The 27,372-nt window shown below is 42.0% G+C and overlaps 1 protein-coding gene across 1 annotated transcript in view; it reads left to right on the top strand.

The window, feature by feature from the left end:
* Positions 1-27,372, top strand: part of HPSE2 (heparanase 2 (inactive)) — a 219,739-nt gene that overhangs the window by 168,958 nt on the left and 23,409 nt on the right. Inside the window, exons 7-9 of the mRNA XM_075842712.1 lie at positions 8,766-8,859; positions 10,051-10,157; positions 13,856-13,970. Of these exons, the coding sequence (XP_075698827.1) occupies positions 8,766-8,859; positions 10,051-10,157; positions 13,856-13,970 (316 nt within the window). The remainder of the gene's footprint in view (positions 1-8,765; positions 8,860-10,050; positions 10,158-13,855; positions 13,971-27,372) is intronic.

Genomic DNA, 27,372 nt, shown 5'->3' with positions numbered 1-27,372 from the left:
CCTATTAAGGCCTCATGCACACGACCGCATTGGCTTTGCGGTCCGCAAAACAATGGGTTGGTCCATCAGACCGCAAAAAAACACTTGGTGTATCATCAGGACTCAGGATCCACAACAATTCACCAGTATTGGTGAATCCGCAAATCCGGACCGTAAAATTACATGTCCTGTGTTTTTGTGGTCCGATTTTTCTGCCCCCGCACCGATCCGTGTAAATCACGGTCGTCTGCATTGGGGCCATAGAAATGGATCTGCAATTTATCCACTAAAATACGGATAAATTGCGGCCTGCAAAAGCATGGTCGTGTGCATAAGGGTCTAGACCAGACATTGGCAAACTACGGCCCGCAGGCCACATACGGCCCGTTAGGCTTTTTAATCCGGCCCGCCGAACTTGTCCAAGATATATCCGTCCTCAGCAGCTGCTAGTTCGCGCAGGAGGACGGATATATCCGTCCTGTGATCGCGCGGGTACTGAGACTGTACCCACGCGATCAGCGGCAGGAGCACGGCTGTTATACACAGCCTGGCTCCTGCTGCAACTGCCGGAATCGAAGCACGCGCCGATTCCGGCAGTTTAACCCATTAAATGCCGCTGTCAACAGTGACAGCGGCATTTAATGTGTTTGACAGAGGGGGGAACTCCCTCTGTCTCCCGATCGGCGCCCCCGCAAACAAATCGCGGGTCGCCGTCGGGTTTCCATGACAGCCGGGGGTCTAACAAAGACCCCCAGGTCTGTCTTCAGCATCTGCCTGTTAGGCGATGCCAGAGGCATGACCTAACAGGTTGCCTGTCAGTTTTACACTGACAGGCAATAATGCTTTGGTATACGAAGTATACCAAAGCATTATATATGCGATCGGCATATCGCATAGTGAAGTCCCCTGGTGGGACAAAAAAAAAAAAAGTAAAACCGTTAAATAAAGTTTGTGAAAAAAAAAATAAAAAAAATTACAGTCAAAGTCAAATAAAACTACTTTTTTGCCCCAAAAAGTGGTTTTATTTAATAAAACGGTCAAAACAAATCACACATACACATATATGGTATCCCCGCGATCGTAACAACTTGACCAATAAAATGAACACATTAATTAAACCGCCGGATGAACGGCGTCCAAAGAAAACGCAAAAAACAACGGCAAAATTCTCTCTTTTCTCCCATTCCCCCCATAAAAAATAAAATAAAAGTTCATCTATAAGTCCTATGTACCCCAAAATAGTACTAATGAAAACTACACATTGTCCCGCAAAAATCAATCCCACGTACGGCCACATCGACGGAAAAATAAAAAAATTACGCCTCTTGGAACGCGGCGATGCAAAAACAAGTAATTTTTTTCTAAAAGGGTTTTTATTGTGCAAACGTAGAAAAAACATATAAAACCTTTACACATTTGGTATCCTCGTAATCGTGCCGACCCATAGAATAAAGTTAACATGTTATTTACGCTGCATACTAAACGGCGTAAATTTATAACGTGAAAATTAATGCTGGAATAGCTGCTTATTTTCAATTCTCTCCTAAAATAAAGTTAATAAAAGTTAATCAATATGTTATAAGCATCTAAAAATGGTACAATTACAAAATACAACTCGTCCCGGAAAAAACAAGCCCTTATACGGCGATGTCGACGGAATAAAAAAAGAGTTATGACTCTTGGAATGCGACCGTGGAAAAACAAAAAATAATCCTTGGTCATTAACGTGCAAAATGGCCCGGTCATTAAGGGGTTAATGTGGCGCGTATTTCTCTTTATTTCACTTTAATTTTCACTTCGTTTCACGTCACCATTAAGCCCTTCGGTTTTCAAAGAGTACAATATCAGCCGTCACTTTGCCACGAAGCATGCAAACTATGCTAGCAAGCAGTCAACACAAGAACGGGCGGCTACTGCTCAGAGGTTGGCAGCTAATTTACAGAGTCAACAGAACTTTTTTCTTGATAAATCACAGTGCGTATGTTATTTTAATCTATTTACATTTCCTCCTCCCAGTATCTGCGAAATAGTATGTAAATGCCATATCTTGCATATTCCTTGAGACAAATTTATTAACTGATAAGGGCTATTTTTCACATTTGAAAGACAGTTAATAAATTGGGTTGTAGTGTTCTTACTGTGCTATGAGGTTTGCACACACTACATTTAATGCTTTAGTATATCCGGCCCAAACACTCCCTCCAAATGCTCCTGGCCCGGCCCCTCTGTCAAATTTTAGAACCCATTGTGGCCCGCGAGTCAAAAAGTTTGCCCACCCCTGGTCTAGACTTAAATTTAGTTAAGCTGGACCAGAAGAGGATTGTGGGAAAACTGCAGCATTCAATGTTTAAAACTGATAGACCAATCCAGCCAGGCTCAAGTCTGGCTCAGTACTTATACTAGTATGTGAAACAAAATGCATGTATATTATCAACACTTGTAAATGGTGGTTGTCTTCTTGTATCGGACATGTTTATTAGGTCCCATGACACAAATTGGGACTTCTCTGAGCAGCAGAGGTCACCTAAATGTTGTTACTGATTAGGTTAGCTCTGTTTATCCAGACTGTAATGGATATCTTCATCAGGACTGCGCACCATGTCACAAGGTTATGTTGACATGGAAAAGTCCAAGGAACGTGATGATACATTTATTAGGCATCATTGCCGACCAGTCTCCAGATCTCAACCCCACAGGACATCTTCAGGATGATGTGGCTGCAGCATGATGTCATCACATGATGATGCGGTTGCAGCATGATGTCATCACATGATATTACTATGTGTCAGCATTGTACAGCAGCCATTCTAACCATTTCACTCACCTCCCAGAATCCAAGTCACTTGACCGTAAAAACGCCCGTAATTACGGCCACTAATTACGGGCCCATAGATTTCTATTGGCCACGGGTACCTTACTGTTTGCGTACGGGAAGGTGCCCAGGCCGTTGAAAAATATAGAACATGTCCTATTTCAGGCCGTAATTACGGCACGGGCAGGCCCATAGAAGTCTATGGGGCTCCTGTAATTACGGGAGCGTTGCTAGGCGACGTCAGGGGACTTAAATTTTTGATTAAAGAGAAGCAGAGAAAATAGAGTCTGAGCGATCATATGACCCTTGTGACATCATTTCCAGCCCCCTTTTTTTTACGGGTCCGTAAATACGGGTGGAATACGGATGACAGCGTACCCGTATTTATGGGCACGGGCCAGTAAATATAGGTTAAATACGTGTTAAAAAGGTGTAACAAAGGACCAGTATTGCCAGTATTTACGGACGGGAAAAAATACGGTCGTGTGCATGGGGCCTAATTCTGATGTTTAGAATTCAACAGGGGGTCCAGTCTGCTATAAGGTAGTTTTACCCAAATTTTCAAACTCAGCATACATGTCTTTAAGTGAATTTTCGCTCTTAAACACCCTGTCATTTTTAGGTCCATCATTATGTGCTGATTCATTTCTTAATATATCTTTATAAGGGTCATAGCTCAGTATTGCTAATACAGTACTTCAAAGCTTCTGCATGAACATAGAGTTAAACAAGAATTCTTGCAGCCTATAGCCACCACTAGAGGGAGCTTAGGAAGTAACTTCATACTGCATATGCTCTGAACTCATTAATATAACAGTATGCAGTAAACTCATAATCTCCCCCTAGTGGAGGCTGCAGGCAGCCCAAATTTTGTAACTCAACTTTTTGGGGTGAATTTATCAACTTTTCTACGCAGAAAAGTCGCAAGATGGCCCAAAAGTCACAATTTATGTTGAAAAGTGCAACTTTTGGGAATTTTACGTTGCTTTTGTGTGTTTTGTTAAAGGGGCGTGACTTCTCAAAAGGCCCCATCAGACTGATAAATGTATTATAATTTATGCTAGAATACTGGCACAAATTATAGCAGATTTCTGTGGGAAGTTGCTAGTTAGAGAACCGTGCCGAGCCCATACCTTGCCCCCCACACTTATCGGACTACCACTTTCCTTCCCCATCTCCATTGGACAATTAAAAAAAAAAAAAAAAAGTATGCTCACCTCACTACTTCTCTTCTCCCCTCCGGGTCCCCTCAGGTGCCCTTAGCATGCCGTGGTTCATACAAGATCCTGACGCTGGGCAGCATCAGGACGTTGTATGTGACGCAATACTCAGAACGTTGAGTGCTGAGTCGCAGATAAGTCCTTGATGCTGCTTGGCATCGGACCTTGTATGAGCTGTGGCATGCTGAGGGAGAATGAGGGGACCCGGGGGGAGAAGTGAAGCGGTGAGGTGACCATACTTATTTTTGATTTTATGTCCGATTGGAAGGGGGTAATGGAAGGCACACGGCCGCGGTCGTTGCACCCCAATTGTAGCCAAAAGAAACGACACACTTATTAAGAGGCAGTCACCTCTTAATAAATGTGTTGCTGAGCAGAAATTCTTTCATGAACGAGCGACAAGTGATGATTTAGAGAGTTGTTTACGTTCAAAACACGGTCTATTACACGAGACAATAATTGCTAAAGATTTTCGCAGTTCAGTCATTACTGAGATCGTTGCTCGTTTGCCCACACCTCATCTCTGAACAGTAAGGGTATGACCGTAAACTACCAAAAAAACGGCCGAAAAATGGGAAGCAGAACGCCCCCAAACATCTGCCCATTGATTTCACTGGGAAAACGGTGTTCTGTTCTGACGGGCCGTTTTTTTGAGGGCAACCGGAAACGGCCGCGTAAAAAAACGGCCACAAAAAAGAAGTGCAGGTCACTTCTTGGGACATTTTTGGAGCCGTTTTTCATAGACTCTATTGAAAACAGCTCCAAAAACGGGCGTAAAAAACAACGCGAAAAACGCAAGTTGCTCAAAAAACGTCTGAAAATCAGGAGCTGTTTTCCCTTGAAAACCCCTCCGTATTTTCAGACGTTTTTTGCTAAGCGTGTGAACATAGCCTTAGATTTCTGATTACACGAGGGAATGTGACGGCGACGAACGATAATCTTTCACCCAGGCAGATGTGGCCGATCCACGAAAACCCAATGATTTATCGCTCGTCGTTCAGTCGTTGCACGCTGTTACACATGGCCATTATCTCTCACATTCGAACGATTATACAAAAATTCGTACGATTTTCCCTCCGTCTAGTAGAGCCTTTGCTCCAACTAGTCTCCAATAAGGACACAAACAGAATGCGTGAAAAAGACCCAAGAATTCCAAAAATCGCTTTTGCTTTTTTACGTAATTTCAGAAAGGGAAATACAAATCAACAAGTACAATCTGTAAAACGTATAGAAACGCCATGATTGGAGGTTTATTCCTCAGGGCAGGTTGCCGGGTCTACATAATCCAGACACCCCACAAGGAAGAATTATAAACAGATCTCAACTCCATTCCTGAAAACCTCAAAGGGGCTTAACATGATGTCTTGAATTTCTATTTAAGTCAATTAGTTTGGTCTAATCAGACACGGTATTTCTAAAAAAAAAATAGTGCAGTGTTTTAATAGCTGGGAAATAATGAGCATAAAAAACTGGCAAGAATAAAGGGTAATTTTACTTTTGGGATTGTTCTTTTCCGCTCTACATTTGTGAAGACCTTCTTTGCGTTGAAATGTATTGTTCTTTGTAGACACCCTACACATACAATGAAGTCATAGGTTACAATATGGTGCAGAACACGGCGTGCTGAAAGCTTATTGGCCAACATTACTGAAATATATGTCTTGGAGCTGTTGGCGCTCGCAGACTGTCATATGTCATACATAAAAGAGGTCTGTACGGAGGAGGGATTTTTTCTTTCTTGTATTTTATTGCTGATATCATCTGACTTCCTATAGAAGTAACAGAGAAATATATTCCTTTATATATGGAACCAGTCCGTATGTCAATCCATTATAACAAGTTATTTCCAAAATTTAATCTGGGACTTCTTGATGTTTTGAGAATCCTTTTAGTTCTGTGTAGTAAATGGTGAAGGACCCTGGGCAAAATTTTTGGTGCGGGGTCCACATCCCACCTCAGGTACCCAGACCACACCTAACCTTCTATTGCAACCACACATAACGGGGAAGTGGGTCCTCTCCACTGAAGTCTTAGGCTGGGTTCACACGAGCATGTTCGGTCCGTAAAGGACGGAACGTATTTCGGCCGCAAGTCCCGGACCGAACACAGTGCAGGGAGCCGGGCTCCTAGCATCATAGTTATGTACGACGCTAGGAGTCCCTGCCTCGATGCAGGACAACTGTCCCGTACTGTAATCATGTTTTCAGTACGGGACAGAAGTTCCACAAAGAGGCAGGGACTCCTAGCGTCGTACATAACTATGATGCTAGGAGCCCGGCTCCCTGCACTGTGTTCGGTCCAGGACTTGCGGCCGAAATACATTCCGTCCATTACGGACGTAACATGGTCGTGTGAACCCAGCCTAAAACTTGATATCACTGTCAACAATGGTTTGTTCCATTAAAGAGGTTTTTCCAAGTTTAGTTTTCAAGTAATAGAAAAAAAATTGTATTGGATGCCAATTACAATCAATACCTTTTTTGTTTTTCCTCTGTACCCACCTTTCTGCCATGTTAGGACAATGAATGTTTCCATTCACTCACAGCAGGCAGAGATATTTAAACAAAGGCAATTAAAACAGAAAGGGATATGTTTATAAAACTGTTGCAGGGAGTTTTTTAAGGACAGTAAAATTCCTTAATTCTGGCATTAAAGGGATTGTCCGGTTTTGGCAAATTAATGTTCTTTTTTTGCATAATTAAAAGTTATACAATTTTACAATATACTTTCTGTATTCATACCTCATGGTTTTCAAGATCTCTGCTTGATGTCATTCAGTAGGAACATTCATTTGTTACTTCCAGCGGATAAAGTTCTGTCCATGGTCATGTGATGGACACACAGGTGCCCGGCTCATTCCAGTTACAGTTTGTGTATCAGAGCTGTGTCCTCTAACGGTCCCAGCACCTGTGTGTCCATCTCATGACCATGTAACGAGCCGTGCACCTGTGTGTTCATCACATGGCCATATAACGAGCTATGCACCTAGTGGTGGATTAAGAAGACCATGGGCCCTGGGCTGTTACCCAAACTTGGGCCCCCTTCCGCAACGCCGCCCTGCCACACCGTAACTATTGTTAACACTACCTTTTTGGGCAAGCATTAACAAATGGTTGTTACGATTCCCCTTGTCACAGGGCTGTGTCCCTACATACTGACAGTCTCCAACCATCGCTGACAGGATCACACTGTGCAGAGACACATCCTCCTGACATCAGTCCTGGACTGCAGAAAGACTTTTTGTGAAATACAAGGATTTCCTATAATAAACATGTCAGGAGAGGTGACAGATTCTCTCTAAATCTAGTGACTCACAGGTGATGACGTCTCAGATTCTAGTAGTTTTTTTTCCTCTTTTCTTCTCCATCCGGTCCAGAGCTCATGACGACTTCTCCCGACTATGACCCATTTCTGCAGAATCTGCCACTCAGATGTCTTCGGCTCCTCACTTTTCCAACATTTCCACACCTATAAACGAAAATAAAGTTATCATGGTGCCACACACTGTGCCCCTAAATATAATAGCACCAAACACTGCACGCCTGAATATAATAATAACACACACTGTAAAACACCACATACACACAGCTGTATCCAGTCTCATAATTATATTCCTATGCTCAAGGTTCAGGATCCTCATGCTGCTATAAGATAGGGGATGCCAGATTACAGAAACTTCACTGTAGTTCTTATTTTTATTTAGCATCTGGACACCAATTTTACATGCTTTCCTGGACGCAGATGCAACATTTTTCTTTCTTTTTAAAAGTTTCGCAAAATTCCAAATTCTTGTAAGGGTCTATTCACACTGCGTTTGCATTGTCTGTTTGGTAAATGCTCGGTAAAAGCTCCCAGCACTTATGCTGAACATATCCATGGGGCCCATCTCAGCCCGTCCTTTTGGTATTCGTCGGGACAGTAGACATTGGTATACCTGTTTTTCTAACTGTATAGAATAGCGTCGTTGACTACGCTATTCCATAAAGAGGCATCCAGTAAAAAAGTATACCACCTGGTATACATTTTTAACAATGCAAGCCTTTGGGTGACGTAGGCCACTGTATTCCCCTACAGTGGCATAAACCGCATGCTTACTTTGGAGAAATCCCAAAGACATCAATGGGGACAGCCAATCGCTACCACATCCACCATCTATTTATTCGATAAATCCGCCTTCATTTGGAGAACTGACCCCGGTTCTCCCGATATGGTATATCCTGTGGATATTATCCACCCTTGAAAAGAACACCATGTCAGTGAATTGCCGTCTTTTATTTCAGACCTATAAACTTCTCCTGCTTCTTGTACTTGATTCATTTGGCCCTTGTGTTTTTCCTAAAGCCTCTTCTATGAAAACAGTAGTAAAGTTTTAATTTTATGCTTCTGGGAAACACATACTCGGCAGCAATACTTCAATATGGCAGATTTCAGTTCAGGTCCAGTGAAAATATTATTCTAGTTGTAAAATCCACGCACAGCTGAGCTGCGGGAAGAGGTAACTGGTATTGTTATTCCGCGTACAACTTTTCACTCGCTTTATTTCATGTTCGTGCTCATATATTTATCTGTGGTTGCCCACCAGCGCTGTGTCCTGTGGCTTCTGGCTCGCCTCTGTTTTCTCACTGATTTATTACATCTGTGTATGGAAGAGGCATTGGATCCGGAGAGTGCGTACACGTGAACTGGAAACATCAGATAAATGTTTATTACATAACCAGCAATTAATATTATATAATGTCTATTTTTTTTATTAGTCACAACATTGATGGACGAGTTGGTAAAGCGATGGACTTTATGAAAACTCGACTGCTAGACGCATTGTCTGAACAGATCCGCAAAATTCAGAAAGTAAGTATTATGTGTAGAGAGAACTTGAAGGGGTATTCCAGCCCGACGCATTTATCACCTATAGTATCCACTGGACACTTGCCAGCCAGGTAAAAAAAAAGTACAACCCCCAGCCTGGTCTAACAATTGATCATCATCAGACTATTGTGTCCAAGAGATGTACGTAATGGCCGCCACATGTGCCCCTATGTGGTCATATGTGCCCGATATACTGTGCAGACAAGACCCCAGACTAGATCTAAAAATAAATTCAGATTCCAGACCAGACCTCTAAATAAATTCAGACCCAAAAATGTATTCAGTCTCTGGACTAAACCCCAAATTTAATTAGGACCACGGACTACACCCCCTAAACCCACTGTGTGTGCGGCGGTGCCTGAAGACAAAGAGGACCCAGGAGAATCGGAAGAAACCAATAAAAACACCTGGGGGCGGGGATGGAGACTAAAGGCCCTTTTACACGGGCCAATGATCAGGCAAATAAGCGTTGATCTGAACGCTTGTTCCCGATCATTGCTTTGTGTAAACAGGTCAACAATCAGCTGATGAACGAGCAAACGCTTATTCATCGGCTGATCGTATCATTTATGCAGCATTAAATATTATCGTTGTCGGCAGCACGTCTCCTTGTGTACACAGGGAGATGTGCTGATGACTTGATGGAAATGCATGGGAACGAGCGATCGTAGTAATGATTTCTCTTCCCCATACATAACCGATCATTGCTCCTTGTGTAAGGAGCAAACGAGCGCCGATCGACGAGCTTCACGTCCCATATTTGCCATTGTTAAAGGACTTTTACTCCATGCAGATTTTGTCCTTGGTTGGATTCAAATCCAGTGCTATTATTGCTATTAAACATATTCCAAAAACATACTGATTGGTGAATATTTCCAAAATTGACCATTTTGATCTGGGCTTGGGAATTCAATGTAAATTGTGTTCTGTACCTTTAAGATCTCAGTAGCCGTGCTTGTTGTATGAATATGTTATAGATGGTGCTAAAACTGCTTATAACTAAAGGGAAAAGGTAGAGTTGTCTACTCAACTAAAAATTTGCCTTAATTTTCTAAAAGTCTTTTTTGGTTGCTGTTGACTACACTTTCTTCTGTATACGACCAATGACAATTGTCACAACTGTCCTGTTATATCCTGTTTGTTTTATAACCATACTGTGTGTCTTGTATACAGGTAGTAAATATGCACACCCCAGGGAAGAAGGTATGGCTCGGAGGAGTCGGTGCACCGTGGTCCAGAGGGACAAACAACTTATCAGATACATATGCAGCAGGGTTCCTGTAAGTAAATGATGGAACTAATCTCTGAATTAAAGGAAATGTAAAACATTACTAAATCCATGACTATTCCCTCAAGGCTGAACATACAGTAGGTAGATAAAAACTGTCTCCGGCTGCTACAGAGGGTTATCCGCTACATTCGTTCTGCACCGGTTACTAAAACTGTCAAGTATTTTCTTTTTAGGACACACAGGTAGATCAGTGTTACAGATGGCTTCATGGCTATGCACTCCTTTGAATGGATTTTTTTTGTATTAAATGAATATGTTTTGTGTTTTTAAGCACTTTTCTAATTGGCTCTTGTTTTTTTTTTTTTTTTACTTTTTATGATACAGCTTCTTTGTATCCGGTATACAGTACATAGAAGATGTATCGTTCTCTTTAAGCCGATTCTGTCTGTTCTACTGAACTGACGACTCGGCTTAGACCGGGTCCTGTGTGTCATTATACCTTGCATATCAATAAGTTAAAGTGTAACTAAACTTTTAAAAAACTTTTGACGTGTTACAGGGATTGCTAAAACAAAGCGGCAGACAAGCACTAAGACCCCCACCGATTGATAAAAAGAAGCGGTTGAGTGAGTGTGCTGCTTTATTTCTGATTTCCTCGGAAAGCCAAGCAAGGGGTGTACCGGCTCAATAGAAAGTCTATGGCTCCATACACCGCTCGCTTGACTTTCCGAGGAACGTGGATCAGAAACGAAGCAGCACATTCACCCAACCGCTTCTGCCAATCGGTGGGGGTCTTAGTGATTGGGCCCTGACCAATAAAAGCATCTGACATGTCACTATGACATGTCCAAAGTTTTTTTTAAAGCTTAGTTACCCTTTTAAGAATATGTATATTTTTGCAATCATTTTTTATAATTGCTCAAATTCAAAATAAAAAAACAAAGCAATTTTGCAAATATCCCACCATTTAGGCACATTAAGCAAGGTACCATGGACTGCAGGGAAGGAGGGGTAGAATGGGGAATAAGGAATGGGTAGGCTGATGGTGGGAGAAACAGTCCCTCCACCCTATTATCTCAGAAGGGAGGTTGGTAGGTCCTCAGGGGTGGGACATAAGAAGGGGGATAAAAGGGTAAACCACGTAAGCCCTTACCTGTTTGTCGTTGGACCAACAGCATTGGCCACTCTACCCTCCCTTGTTTTTTTCTGTAGTCTTTTATGTTAGGACCCTTTTATCGCGTCCCCCGAATACTCTCTTGATCATTTCACCCTTTCTCCCACATTATTCCATGTTTGATTTTCACCTCTTCACCTCATTGAGCTAATGCGCACATACAGTGCAATAGTTTGGCACCGGATTCGGTGTAACATCTGTGCGGTATCACAGCTTGCACTATACTATTGTTGGGATACAGGCCATCTTACACGCAGGAAATATCTCCCTTTTGTGCAAGCACCATTGAAGCACACATGCAAAAGCAATTTGGACACAGATTGCACTTCCAGCACCTCTGTTCACAGTCGCCCAGTGTCAGTCCTCGCTAATCACATCCTTTACGTTTGTTAGCTCTTCCACAAGCATAAAACGATTTAACCCTTCCAGAATGTCTAAATGCTGACGGCATATGCATACCTTACTATAAATATACGCTATAAATAATACTCCGCATCTGGAGCATTTTATAGCAACGCAGCTGTTTATGACTTTTCTAGTCCCGCATTTATATCATTAGACTTGGTATTTATTAATGAGCCTGCGTACATAAAATAGAAAGACAGATATCAAAGGTATCAAGAGAGCCCTTTTCTTTATGATCTTCACAAGTTTGGGAGAGAGGAAGGGTAAGCGGCTGCCAGATTTGTACACGTTGCCTCTAACTAGGCAATAAAGCCTGAATTTTGGCATCGGGGATATTGTAAATGAACAAACTGAGAAAAGGATTAGAGAGCTGTAGTTAAACCACTCTTCACGGTGACTACTTGATGTGAGCCCCGAGGCAGTGACAATTATTTTTGTTTAGATTTCTCCATTGATCAGAAGCTCTTTAAGCATTTATTAGAAGAAAATTATACCTAACACCTCGGCTAACTTGTTTCTGCCTCTAAATTGATTCCGCGGGAGGTCATTGCAACGAGTTTGCATTAGTCAACTTTTTTGGAAACTACTTTGTAGCGTCTCGTGTATCAGTTTACAGGCGAGACATTGGCGTTAACCCTGTAATGGGTTCACGGTAGCGTAGATCAGATAATACTGTATCATTTTAGGAATCGCACTATAAGTTAGATAATGCCTAGTCTAAGGCCTCATGCACATGGCCAAACTTCAAGTTGTACGGAGCGATAATAGAGCGCTCACAGAAGTCTAGGGGCCCATACTGTGCCTCCGTATGCCTCTGATTGTGTACAGATGTAGCCATCTTCATCTTGACTTTTGACGAATTAGATACACATTGAAACTTTAACTTGACTTTTTCAATGGCTTTTGTTGTGCGATATCACGCTGCAGCAAGTTATCAGAGTTACATGCCATGTTCTGTCAGATACCTATTCCTCCGTGTGCATGAGGCCCTAATAGTTTCTACACACATTCGATTAAAGAGGTTTTGCCACATTTCTAAATGATCACTCGAAATAAATTGGCCGCGCCATAGGTAAAATGAAAGCAGCGCCTTTGGATTTTTCTCTGGACAGTGCCACTTTTTTGGGTACAGCAAATCACCCCCATTAACTTGAGTGGTTCTGTGTTGCAGTTCTCTGAACAGAACGTAGTCCTATGCAGAGAAAATTGGTGAGGGTGTCAGTGGTCGGACTCACACCGATGATATAATGATGGCATATCCCAGTTATTCCTGACATTCTGTATTGTCGGAAACCCCATTATGGACGATTTCTAAATATTCTAAGTATAACACAGATAACGACACAAAGATAGAAAATTTGACATTTTGGATCGCATATCGGGCATGGTTGTAAATATATGTTACAGTTTGACAAATGCGAATGACTATAATAGTGGAGAGAATGGACCTATAATCAAAAGAGGATTTGCTTGTGTGAACACACATCATTTTTTTATTTTATTTTCTATCTATCTATCTATCTATCTATCTATCTATCTATCTATCTATCTATCTATCTATCTCATATCTATCTATCTATCTATCTATCTCATATCTATCTATCTATCTATCTATCTATCTATCTATCTATCTATCTATCTATCTATCTATCATCTATCTATCTATCTATCTATCTATCTATCTATCTATCTATCTATCTATCTATCTATCTATCTATCATCTATCATCTATCTATCTATCTATCTATCTGTCTGTCTGTCTGTCTGTCTGTCTGTCTGTCTATCTATCTATCTATCTATCTATCTATCTATCTATCTATCTATCTATCTATCTATCTATCTATCTATCTATCTATCTATCTATCTCTCATATCTATCTCATATCTATCTATCTATCTATCTATCTATCTATCTATCTATCTATCTATCTATCTATCTATCTATCTTTCTCCTATCATATGTGTTCATCTCATTACTATCTATAATTGTATATAAGAATGAAGCTAATGCAGATGTGATAAAGCTGCACACCATTTGTAATGTTGTGTTTTTAAGACCAGATGAAACAGAAAACGTCAGTAAGCAGGCTTCATCTTGGTATTATATGCTATGAACATGTACTGGTATACTTTGTGTTCACTTTACTTTTTCTGTTTGTTTTTATTTAGCTGGTTAAATACATTAGGAATGTCGGCCAATCAAGGAGTTGAAGTTGTGATCCGTCATTCATTCTTTGATCATGGATACAACCATCTGGTGGATCAAAACTTTAACCCACTGCCGGTAAGGTTATAATAATAGTAATGATGATTTGATCATATGTATCTCTTTATATAATAAGGTCATACAATTGTATCCTGTCCAGGGAAACTTGTAGCTTTTGATGCTATAGGCATAATGAAAATTATTATCAGACCATTTTCAATACTTTGGATCTATCATATTACAGTCAATGCAGTGGGTGGATTTGGCCAGCGGTGATCAGTTATTTCCATCTTGATACCTTCTTGTCTGATTTCTTCATTGAAGATGGGTAGTAGTTTGTTTGATTTCATGTATAGGTTCAATGGTAAAGAATAGGCAAGAGTAGGCAAATGCAGGTGCGCTCCCATTCCATCACGTCAGGTGTTGCTTATTTACAGAATAGGCAAAATAAGGAGAAGGAGGGGGCTGCAGCAACAAACCACGACGTGTCACTTTATTAGGGGTCAAGATACTAAAGTGAACGTCTGCCCACGAACACCATTTTGCTTTGTGTTAATCGCTCCAAAACTATTTGCTTATTAATATACAGGGTGGGCCATTTATATGGATACACCTAAATAAAATGGGAATGGTTGGTGATATTAACTTCCTGTTTGTGGCACATTAGTATATGGGAGGGGGGAAACTTTTCAAGCTGGGTGTTGACCATGGCGGCAATTTTGAAGTCGGCCATTTTGTATCCAACTTTAGTTTTTTCAATGGGAAGAGGGTCATGTGACACATCAAACTTATCGAGAATTTCACAAGAAAAACAATGGTGTGCTTGGTTTCAACGTCACTTTATTCTTTCATGATTTATTTACAAGTTTCTGACCACTTATAAAATGTGTTCAAAGTGCTGCCCATTGTGTTGGATTGTCAATGCAACCCTCTTCTCCCACTCTTCACACACTGATAGCAACACCGCAGAAGAAATGCTAGCACAGGCTTCCAGTATCCGTAGTTTCAGTTGCTGCACGTCTCGTATCTTCACAGCATAGACAATTGCCTTCAGATGACCCCAAAGATAAAAGTCTAAGGGGGTCAGATCGGGAGACCTAGGGGGCCATTCAACTGGCCCACGACGACCAATCCACTTTCCAGGAAACTGTTCATCTAGGAATTCTCGGACCTGACACGCATAATGACATAAATAACTCATGAAAGAATAAAGTCACGTTAAAACCAAGCACACCATTGTTTTTCTTGTGAAATTCTCGATAAGTTTGATGTGTCACATGACCCTCTTCCCATTGAAAAAACTAAAGTTGGATACAAAATGGCTGACTTCAAAATGGCCACCATGGTCAACACCCAGCTTGAAAAGTTTCCCCCCTCCCATATACTAATGTGCCACAAACAGGAAGTTAATATCACCAACCATTCCCATTTTATTTAGGTGCATCCATATAAATGGCCCACCCTGTATTTCTTAATATATTTTTATAGTCATCAGAGTGCTATTTTTCTCACATTTCGCTCCAAATCCCCTGCATATAATAATAATAATAATAATCTTTATTTATATAGCGCCAACATATTACGCAGCACTTTACAATTTAGAGGGAACATGAAACAAACAATATCAGACATTACATAGTGACAACGTTAACTTACAATTCAAACCTGAGGAGAGTGAGGACCCTGCTCGCAAGAGCTTACAATCTATGAGGACATAAGGGAGACACAAAGTGTAACAGTCTTTGTTCTGTACAATAGTCCGGCCATTTTTATACACATGGTGTAGTAACATAAAGCTGCATGAGCCGGTCACCAGCCAGTATCCGTGTATGACGGACATGAAGAGAAGGAGCGTGAGGGAATCTTATTCTGATGACTAATCTAAAAGGGGGGCCATGGAAAGGAGTCAGATTAGGGAATGTTATATCTATATAGTTAAATGGTAAAATTCTATCTGTCTGCAGCCACCACTAGGGGGAGCTTGCTGCATACTGTTTATATTTTTAACTCCATAATAAACCAGTATACAGTAATATTCCCAGCTCCCCCTAATGGTGGCGGGAGGTAGCCAGAATTCTATCACTTAACTATAATGTCTATACCAGTTCCAAAAAGATGATTATCAAGAAATTGCTGCACATGTATTGGGCCAAATTATATAGACACAGATTATGCTGCCTGTAATTTATGTAGGAAAAGATTTTACTGCCTCCGTGTCTCCAGGCAATTTTTATAGAAAATGCGGCCCCCGGCAACAAGCAAAATAGGGCCCCAGCCGCTCGACATTTGTAGACAGTATGTTTTTTATACTAAAGTAGGTACTGTGGGATTAGAAAGCACTTGGGTATATTGTTAGATTTATTATATTGCAATTGCCATCTTGAAGAGTATTCTAACATTAATCTAATCAAAGCTGCAAGACGTACTTTTTTACCAGCAGTTTCTCCATGTGAATACGAGTAAATAGTTCCTCTAGAAAGTAGCATGTCCCCCAAAGAATTGAAATTTGTTTGGTTCTAAATTCAAAATCCTTGGTGGTCTAGGGCAGTGCAACAGTTTATTGTATATTCCTTGGTGGTCTAAAGCAGTGAAAGGGTTATTTTTACATTCCCTGGTGGTGTAGGGGGCATTGGTAAATTAAAGGGAATTTGTCACCAGCATTTCACCTATTGAACTCTACTCCCCCCCCCCCCTCACTGGCCGCTGCTGTCAAAAGTTCATTGCCGATATCTCCTCTCCTAAGCTCCTCCTCCGATCGTAAACAACGGTCTGCAAATATTTTGCGCTTTTTATGGTAATAATTTGTCAGTCTTGTTCGTTCCTCTTCTTATGCCCGCCCACCACTGAAAACTAGCCCGCCTTGAATGCCGAAATCTCGTCTGAGATAGCACACATGCGCCCGTCATGTATTGTCCGAAACCCTTCTCTGCTTCATCCGGGCCACAAGTCTAGTTACTGCGCATGCCCCGCTATTGTGTCGCATTGTGCACATGCACTAGAACAGGACATCGATGCACAAGCGCAGGATTTCATGTGTGCTGAGGGGAGGCGAGGAGCTGTCAATCAAAAGTAAGGAGGTGGGGCTAACTCGGAAAGGCTTGAGGAATGAAGATATGGCTCTTTTATTCTAAGTAGCATATGGCACAGGAATACTAAAAAACGGAATACTAAAGGTACTGTGATGGTCTCCATCCAATATAGCATAGTAACAATATTTTCGGACGGCAAAGGGTATAGTGAACCCACCGTGTCGTACGGGTTTTCTGGTGGCTAGACCGGGGAGCGGATTCTGGGGGACCCTCGGCTTTTCACCTTCAATCTCTTGTATAGGGTCCTGGTCTTCAGGGCGAGGAATCACCTGATCGCTGAACCCACTAAATGGTCTCCTGATACATAAGCCAATAAATAACCAACGAAATAGAAGTGACAAATGGTGCACTTACTATTAAGGTGTACAGTCTAGAGTGCGGATCTGTAGCGGTAGTTGTAGGCAGTGGTACTGAAGAATAGTAGGGGGTCACGTTCCATGGTCGGTAGGTAGGAGGCAAATAAGAATAAACGATGATACAGTCCAGTAGATCAATAACAGCAAACACAGGACCAGGCTCTCTGGTAAAGTCAAACTAAGGGTATGTGCACACACACTAATTACGTCTGTAATTGACGCACGTATTTCGGCCGCAAGTCCCGGACCGAACACACTGCAGGGAGCCGGGCTCCTAGCATCATACTTATGTACGACGCTAGGAGTCCCTGCCTCGCTGCAGGACAACTGTCCCGTACTGTAATAATGTTTTCAGTATGGGACAGTTGTCCTGCAGTGAGGCAGGGACTTCTAGCATCGTACATAAGTATGATGCTAGGAGCCCGGCTCCCTGCACTGTGTTCGGTCCGGGACTTGCGGCCGAAATACGTCCGTCACTTACGGACGTAATTAGTGTGTGTGCACATACCCTTAGAGTGAGAGCTTTATATAGGAAAGCAACAGGTACTGAACCAATTAGTGCATGCTGCTACTCCAGAGGCAAGGACAGCAGGTACAGAGAGTTAAGTGACTAGTAGTGTGAGCTGTCCCCAGTAGTACCAGGAATAGTACATGTAGCAGAGCTGGCACTGCGTGGACTGAGACCAGACCGCAGCCTGGAGTGAATAGAACGGTACCATGAAGAGGTGAGTATGAGCGGAGGAGAGGGAGGTGCGGTGGTGGCCGCTACAGGTACAGAGCCTACTTAAAAGATAAATATATGTTACATACAAATAATTTTTCACCCACGTCCAACAGGTATTCCTGGTTTAATAGATAAAATGCTGGTGACAGGTTCCCTTTAAGGTTTCTTCAAGGGGTATAGTCCTTGGCGGGGCCTCTGGAAAAATCAGATGCAACAGTGATGGCACAACCCCTACTTGCTTTCTGCTACTGGCACTTGAGGTACTAGGTTTAGCAGATGATTGTGGAACAATGAACTGTCTACCTACCATGATAGATTACAGCTATTAGGGTATGTTCACACGGCCTATTTACGGACGTAATTCGGGCGTTTTTGCCCCCAATTACGTCTGAAAATAGCGCCTCAATAGCGTTGACAAACATCTGCCCATTGAAAGCAATGGGCAGACGTTTGTCTGTTCACACGAGGCGTAATTTACGCGCCGCTGTCAAAAGACGGCGCGTAAATAGACGCCCGCGTCAAAGAAGTGACCTGTCACTTCTTTGGCCGTAATTGGAGCCGTTATTCATTGACTCCAATGAATAGCAGCGCCAATTACGCCCGTAATTGACGCGGCGTTCAAGCGCCTGCACATGCCGTTACGGCTGATATTACGGGGATGTTTTCAGGCTGAAACATCCCCGTAATTTCAGCCGTTACGGACGCCCTCGTGTGAACATACCCTTAGTCTGTAGTCTTGAGCACATTAGCTGACTACAGACTACAATGCAGCCTACAACCCAGAGTCAGAGGAGAAAAGGTTGAACAGGGTTCAATTACTTCAGCAGAAACTTGACATTCGCTCTTCCTTCTGATCGAGTGTATTAGGGAGTCGGATTGTAAGCAATTCCCTGCACACTTTTCAAAAAAATGTGGCTCAAAAGTAAGAATCCCAAGTTTACATTTACTTTGTTACACCGGAATTAGGAGGGATGAGCTAGCTTTGTGTTTCTTTTATGTGTTCCCGAGGACTTTGGCTTAACAATAGACAGACAGTTTGAAGAAAATGGTGTAGAATGTGCTTCTCCTTGTGGCCTGTTTGAACTCTGCTTGGAAACTTCTCTCACCAGATTGGTCTCTTTAACTACTAATAGGAGACATTAGTTAATGTCAGAAGGAACATGTTGAAAGCAGATGGAGAGTGTTATACCTCTGAAAGTGAAATGTTAGGAAAACATGAGGCAAAGTGTGATGCTTCATCTTAACAAAATAAATCAACAGCTCCGGCTAATGAAGTATTGTGGGATGAAAGTTTGTTAGCAAAAACGTCAACAGATATTTTGTGGTGAGACCTCGGGTCAAAAAGTGAAGACTGTGACTAGTGAGGACTTGCTTCCTGCTGTGTTATCCACAAAGCCGGAGATTTACGGCGTTCACACGTTCAGCACTAATCCATTCACATTACCATCTTGATTTATTAAAGTGTAAGTCCATTTTTAACAAGATTTTACTGCTTAAATCTATGTGAAAAGTTGAAAAACTTTGCATTTAATTTGCTTTAGTTTTTCTACTGACTCTGATTTACCTCATGTATTTTTCTTCATATATATCCACAGCTTCCTTCAAAATGTTGCTAGTCGCCCTCGGAAACAGACAGCAGTTTAGTTCTTACCCACTGTCAGACATGTGACCTAAAAGCTTAGCTGTAAGGCTGGGTTCCCACGACCTATTTTCAGGCGTAAACGAGGCGTTTTACGCCTCGAATTACGCCTGAAAAGACGGCTTCAATACGTCGGCAAACATTTGCCCATTGCTTTCAATGGGTTTGCCGACGTACTGTGCCGACGACCTTTAATTTTACGCGTCGCTGTCAAAAGACGACGCGTAAAATGACTGCCTCGGCAAAGAAGTGCAGGACAATTCTTGGGGCGTAATTTGAGCTGTTTTTCATTGAATCCAATGAAGAACAGCTCCAAATTACGCCCGTAATTGACGCCTCGCAAAACGCGAGTACGAGCAATTACATCTGAAATTCAGGAGCTATTATCACCTGAAAACAGCTCCGTAATTTCAGCCGTAATTGTCGATATCGTGTGCACATACCCTAACTGTCATCTTAGCTTCCACAATCCACTGCTCTCTTGTAACAGAGAACCATCAAAATTCAGAATTTAGCTTTCAACATGAATGGAGAAGAAAATATTATGAGACTCAGAATAAGTATAAGCTAAAACAAAACGTTTATTCAACATTTTCTGTAGATATGGATATGCCACAAATGTCTGTTAGATGCAGGTCCCACCTCAAGAACCCCCATTTGTGTTGAGAACGGGGGTCCCCAGACCACCATGTGCCTGGTGAGACAGAAGCTGGCCACCGCATCAAATCGGAGAATGGAGAGGTGGCCGTGCATGTGCGGTGTTCTCTCCTTCCACTTCTATGGGAGTTACCTCTTCTGTCTCTACTCCTCTGTCTTACCTCTAATACCGGTATATTTCTGCAAAAACACCACCGCTTTTATTCATGGGCTGTATTTGGTATTGCAGAACTTAAGTAAATGGGGCTGAGCTGCAACACCAGACAAAGTCTATGGACAAGAGTGGCGCTATTTTTTGGAAAAAGAAAACAGACCTTATTTTCTAACCTTGGACAACCCATAGAAGAAGAGGGGTAGAAATGGCGATTTATAATTGCATTCAGCATTGCCACATGGGAATACTGTATGCATTAGCATCTCACTGACAAGCCACATTGTCTGGTAAACCTTATTTGGAAAGACGCTATCCAATGACTCTACGGTGTTGGATGAAAATGCTGCCGGCTAGACAATTTTGCCGATATAGCCATAAACTGATATGGAGCTAATAATGGTGCTAAAAAGGTGCATGAATGAGTCTGGGACTATCCCATTCTACCCCAAGCAGCAACTTCTGGTAGTGTGGAATAAAAGGACTCTATTGCACTGCATGACCTGCAACAGACTGTTCCTCGGGGGTGGGAAATAAGCCTATTGTGTTGCCCCTCCCATTTCTTCTTACAGCAGTTGAAGTCTATGATTATTGGATATATGAGAGCAGCCCCAAACTGTAATGATACATCTAATATTCCAGCAGTTTCTAGAGGATAGAACTATCCGCCCCCTAAGTGATCTACATGGGGAAGCATGTTACAATAGCATTAGTACATTGGTTCATGTTATACTCCCCGTCTTCAGCCTCAAAAGGCCATAAAAGTTCTGGATAATGACAGGCCACTTTATAAAAACAAGATAAAAAGATTCTAGGTTGTATGGTTATGTGTTCTGCATTGCCTTAGTGATCTACATCAGATTAGTTGGTAATACACGGTCATAGCACAATATCAGGAATGCGTTGCTTCAGGCATGTCATACTCCCTGTCTTTAGACTAAAGAGTCCCTATAAATTCTGGTAGTGGATGAGTACAAAACCTCTTTTAGAATGGGAGGGAGTATTGGTGAATGTTTGATAGGTATAGCCAGAGCTGGATTATAGGGAGTCCAAAAGGGGGCAGCTGCGTAGGGGCCTCCATTATCCAGTTCCTTCCAGTCCTTCCCCGATGCTCCCTGCAGCAAGACATAGGACTTTGAGAAGATTAAAATTGTATGTACCTCCAATAATATAAAAGTTTTAAGATAGTATACAGCTTTTACTGATATTTATTACTATGAGTGGGAGCTCCATTCTCCTACCAGCATTGTGAACTAGAAGAAATCCTGTAGTCGGGTATGCATGTTTATTTCCATAGCGAGAGGGGGATAAGCAGTTGTCAGATGCATCTGGTTACGCTTATCTGCCAGCTAAACAAAGGATCGGGCATGTTGAAAGCCAACTTGCTGAACCTGACAAAGAGTGTGGTTGAACTATAACTAATACATGAATATATAACTGTTATAATGTGTGCTTTACTTCACGCACTAAAAGAAGCTGTAATATTCTCTTATCATGAGTCCCAAACCCATGAAACAGAAGAGCTGCAGTGTAGGGCAATATTTAAGTGCCAACAGTCCAGTGCCGCCGGGATCCCCTCAGGCTGCCACATTAGGCAGTCTGTGCTGCGCCTCATACATGGCCCTGACGCCGGGCAGCGCAGGCAGTAAAGTAGAACAGTAGGGACCAGGGTTTATGCTAATGTTACTCAAAAAGATCATTCCTGGGCAAATTTGGGACGTTGTTGGGGTGAACAGAGACAAAACTTAAATGTTCCTTGATTTGGGATTGAAGTGTTGGCGTGCGACCCTTCAAGTGTCAATTACATTTTCTAATATAGATAGTAATTGTGATAATTGTACCTCAGTCCCAGGATTTGCAACACTTCAGTACGCCTACAATGGTACGGATCTCAGGTAGGGGGCTGATGGTGAGCTCCTACTTGCTATATGGTATACATTGACCCTAGTCGTACATTATTCCAGCAAAATATCACTAGATATATTTAGATGTCAGCTACTGAATTCTTTTTATTATCCATATGGTATTGTGGCAATCTTTACTTACCTTCCCATTACACGTCCTCGGACTCACCACACAGGTAAGACGGCCGTTACGTGCCTCCTGTTTCACTTTAAGGACCCTCCTCGCGCTTTTTGTTCTTTTTGCTTTGCTGGAATTTGAGCTCGGTGAGCACGACTCGGAGGACTGTACAACTCCAAAGAAAACAGCTCCACAGTGATTTATATTCCATTTTCAAACCCACTTTACTTAATGCATTTTTAAGTAGCGCTCTCAAAACAGTTACTTGCATTCAGGCAATGGCGTCCCATGGTGCGCAACAGTTACGGACAGGTGAAAATTGTTAAACAATTTAAAACCTGCAGGGACTGGAAGAAACAGCAAGGCCAGACTTTGACCTGACTAGGTGTAGCGGCTGCTATTTTCCCGTGGGAGCTATCAGGAAGATGAAAGCAGTGGAACATACCTGTGCTGGGGAACAGCGATGGGAAATCTGAGCCTCTTATTCCTGTCCCCGATGAAGACTTTTCCACATGTCGCCTTTGTGCAAGGTCAGCTGACTGTTGACAGATGTGGAACCTGAACTAGAAAATCAGTCACCGCTGTACCAAACAGACTGCTTGTCGAGCTGGTGACATGTAAGACTCATCCCTCCACTTCTTTCTCTGGAATAAAGATGCCTTATCTGTGCTGGAGGGGAATTACAATGACGATTCTCTGTTTCCAAATAATGATCATTACTATGGCACTTGTATTATCCTAATTATTAGTAATGTTATTATTCCGTTCCTAAATCTCACGCGTTTCTTCGGCGGTATATTATAGGATTTGACCCATTTCTTCTATCACTAATATCTCTATACCACATGTCTCTAAGCAAGTTTTCCATCTAATTAAAGAGACAGTCTATCCAAAAACTTTGCTTTTGTAATTATTTATTACAAAGTTTTCAAATGTTACTTATCAGCAAATTTTGCAAGGATCTTAATATTCGAAACAATGACCACCAATGGGCCCCAGATTTCTTCCCATAACGATCAGTGATCAATGAAAGTCGATCAGCGATCAATTAAAGACTCTTTTACACAGGCCGACTGTAAGAGAGTGAACGATTTTACACCAGGAGATGAGCTCCCAACAACGATTATTTTTTGGATTACATAAAAGATGTGATCAGCTGACAAACAAGCATTTGCTTGTTTGTGGGCTGATCGTTTCCATGTTTACACGGGACAATGATTGGGAACGAGCGTTCTTACAAATACTTGTTCAGTCAATTATCTGCCCATGTAAATGTAAGTTAGCCATCGGACATAGAAGCATTGTTGAAGCCAGCCATACATTTGTTTTGGAGAGGCGGCTGCAGGGGAAATTAAGTTTAACATGGCTCCTTTTAAGATGTATGGGCAACCATGTAATAGGCCAGGTCTGTGTGTGAGCTGCCCCCCTGATAGGACATATGGAAAGATATTGTCTTCTTAAGAGAAAACCCAACATTCAGACTTTTTTTTAACGTCTTTAAAGCGGTTGTCTCATGCCCTACTAGGGCATATGGACCTCATAGAGGGGGTCCTGGTCTATGAGCCAGAACGGAATGCCTCTCTGTAAAAGCAGCTCTTGTTTTGACGTACTCGAGCCATCCATCTACTAGGGTGGCCATTTATGTGAATGGCCACCATGCAATACTGCACTTCCCCTGCAGGGGAATTGCTTGACTGGCCGGGGCTTCACCCGGAAAAATCTGCGGTTTGCCTAGCCGGGCCTGCAGGAATTAGCTACAACGGGATGTCTCTTATGAGACAACCTCTTTAAAGTGCATGAAACAGGTCCTCTTTAAATGCATTTATGTGGTATCCCTGAAGAATTAAATCAAAGAAGGCTCCCATCCTACCTTGCTCAATCATCCTATTGAACGAGATAGTGTAAGCAACGCATAAACAGTAGATTTATTCCTTTAGGTGCCATAATACAATTTTATTCCTAACGCCTCCCCATCCTCTCCCCTCTGGACCTAACTGATGTCTCGCCTGCTTGGATGGAGCGGCGTATGACGTAGCCGACAAGCAGAGACCTCAGTCAAGTCCAGAAGGGATGAGGAATCGTTAGGGATAAAAGTGCAGAACAATTACCGATTTGGCGGACACCTTGTCCATAATTTGCATACCTTGCAACTTTTTCCACACCTTTGAAAGCCCCGACATATGTCATAAAAGTACGTGGCCACTGCGTTACTCTATACCTATAGCGGTGTAAGCGGCTTGGGGGGCGGGGGGATTGGTTGACAGACTCCCTTTAAGTATACGTTGTCATGCATCTTATCTTTGCATTTTGGCTTCTGCATTTTTTTTTCCACCTGTCAGATGTTACAGCATGGTTTTACTTCGTTGGCATTTTTGCGACATACAAATCCACATGATGGCGGTTTAACATATTTTTTAGACCTTCTTCTTTAATGCAAACCAATTGTTATATATTCCTTCGGCAGCTATAGATGTACGGTGCAGCCAGATGTCAGGTCTTTTTACTTTCCTCTTCTGGTTTATCTCTCCCCCTTTCACGGAATCACAAGATAGTAAGCTGCAGCTTCATCCCCCTCCTCGACCTCCGTCTTGTCTTTCATTTACGGTTTTACACTTACGGGATTATTTGGCGATTGAGGATGTTTTAGAATATTTGCAGAGAAGGAAATGCTACGTTCCTCTAATAGGATATATTAGGCTTCATTCACATCTGCGTTGGGGTCCCGTTTTGTTGGAGCTTTCCGTCAGAACGGGACCCTGAACAGGCACAAATGGAAACCAGAGGTTTCCGTTTCCATCACCATTGATTTCAATGGTGACGGATCCGGTGCCCATGGTTTCCGTTTGTCTCTGTTGTGCACCGGACCCGTCGTTTTGCCGGAAGCAATAGCGTAGTCGACTACGGGGTTTTCGACTACGCTATTGCTTTTGGCAAAACTACGGTTCCTGTGCCCAACAGAGACAAACGGAAACCATGGGCACCAATGAAATCAATGGTGATGGAAATGGAAACCTCTGGTTTCCGTTTGTGTCTCTTCAGGGTCCCGTTCTAACGGAAAGCTCCAACAGAACGTCAGAACGGGACCCCAACACAGATGTGAACAAAGCCTTACAAAGCTTTCTTATATTCACATGTACTATTTATAAATATCACAAGAAATAAAAGCTTGGCTATGTTCATATAATGTGCAACGTCTTGTGCTCACACACAATGACATCTTAGCCGGTAGATCCATACATTTCCTTGTGAAATTGGATACAGTTGTATAAGAGCAGCAGCATATTTGTGGCTCATAAATGGCCGTGCATGGTGCGGGCACTTATCCCGTGGCTTGAGTCCACTGTCATTCAATGTCGACGGCTTCCTTTTATTAATTCAGTCTGCTGCTCGAGGGAGGACTGTAATGTACACATTTTCCATCATACTTTTGCCATTAGCGAGCTTCAGTGCACATGTGGTTGTAGGAACAGAACACAATAAACTGTGTTGTGTAATAGATTGTAGACATTTTGTCTGATTTATGTGTTGACAGGAACTACTGTTTTTATAACATAAAACATTTTGTCGTGTTGCCAGTGTTAAAAATCGTCCAACGTACCGTATGATGAGGACATATGCTGTTATTACCAGAGGAACGTGACATTAGTTTGTTTTTTCAATGATCATGTTCACTTATGTTGTAAAAAATTTAGATTAAAGCGGTTGTCTCATTAAGACTATCCTTTTTCATGTGGCCTATACAGACATGAATCTAATAGAGGGGGTGTCTCCTGCACGAAAAAAACCTTTATTAACCAGAGCCGATCGATGCAAAGTTTCAGCAGCTCCTGTGTTGACCTTATTCTTGTATTATATTGACGGGCGTTCTCTTGAATGGCCCCTATGTAATGCTACATTTTGCCTGTAGCGGCCACTGCAGTGGAAATGTATGGCTAGCTACAAGTTCCCCCGCCATAACAGCTTATCACTGGTTTTATAAGCCCGACATGTGCCAATTAGTTGCTCCTGGGCCCCCTTCATTCCAAAAAAGGGGTAATATACTAGAATGCTATAAAAATACAAAAAAACAACGTATAATCCGTTAGCTCCATAACATCCATATACATGTGCCCCATTGGCATCTGAGGTTAATGGCAAAGCAGGCACATTAACAAAATATTAAGTTATTCTATGCAAGTTTTAAGCTATTTAATGCATGGTTTCTAAACCAGGCAACTCTGTTAAAGGGTATGTATACTTTTGCAAACATTTTGTTTGATTGCTCAAATGCGTCTAAAATAAAAAAAGAAACAACTTTCCAATTAGTTTTGATTAAAAATATCCAAATGTTCTGTGTCTATAGCTCCTATGCAGACCTAAGTGTCTCCATGGTTACAGACTACAAACAAACCCTGTGTAGTCTGATCCTGCAGCCATGTGTTACTTTCTTCTATCTCCTACCTCTACTATTATATGTAAGCTAGCAAGAAGCAGTCATTAAATAAATAAAAATGGTACGCTAAGGCTGTTTTCACATCTGCGTTTGGGGTTTCCGTTGTTCTGTTCCGTCATAGGAACAGAACAGTGAAAAACCGGAGCCTCCAGATCTATCGCATGACGAAATTCAACTGCACCATACGGAACTCCTTGACTTTAATGGGTTCCATTGGGTTTCCGTCGTGGTGTCCATCGTTTTGCCGGAGAAAATATAGCACATGCTGCTCTATAATGTCTGGCCAAAACTATGCAGTCTGTGACGAAGGCCCCTAACAAAGCCTCCGACACAGGTGTGAACTAAGCCTTATTTAAACCTTGTTTGTATTTTCATTCTGGGATGTCATGAAAGGAACATGTATAAAAGTA

Source organism: Rhinoderma darwinii, chromosome 11, assembly GCF_050947455.1.
Source record: "Rhinoderma darwinii isolate aRhiDar2 chromosome 11, aRhiDar2.hap1, whole genome shotgun sequence".
NCBI classification, from domain to species: Eukaryota; Metazoa; Chordata; class Amphibia; order Anura; family Rhinodermatidae; genus Rhinoderma; species Rhinoderma darwinii.
The sequence above is the reverse complement of the archived record's forward strand: the minus strand, read 5'-3'. Positions and strand labels throughout refer to the sequence as shown.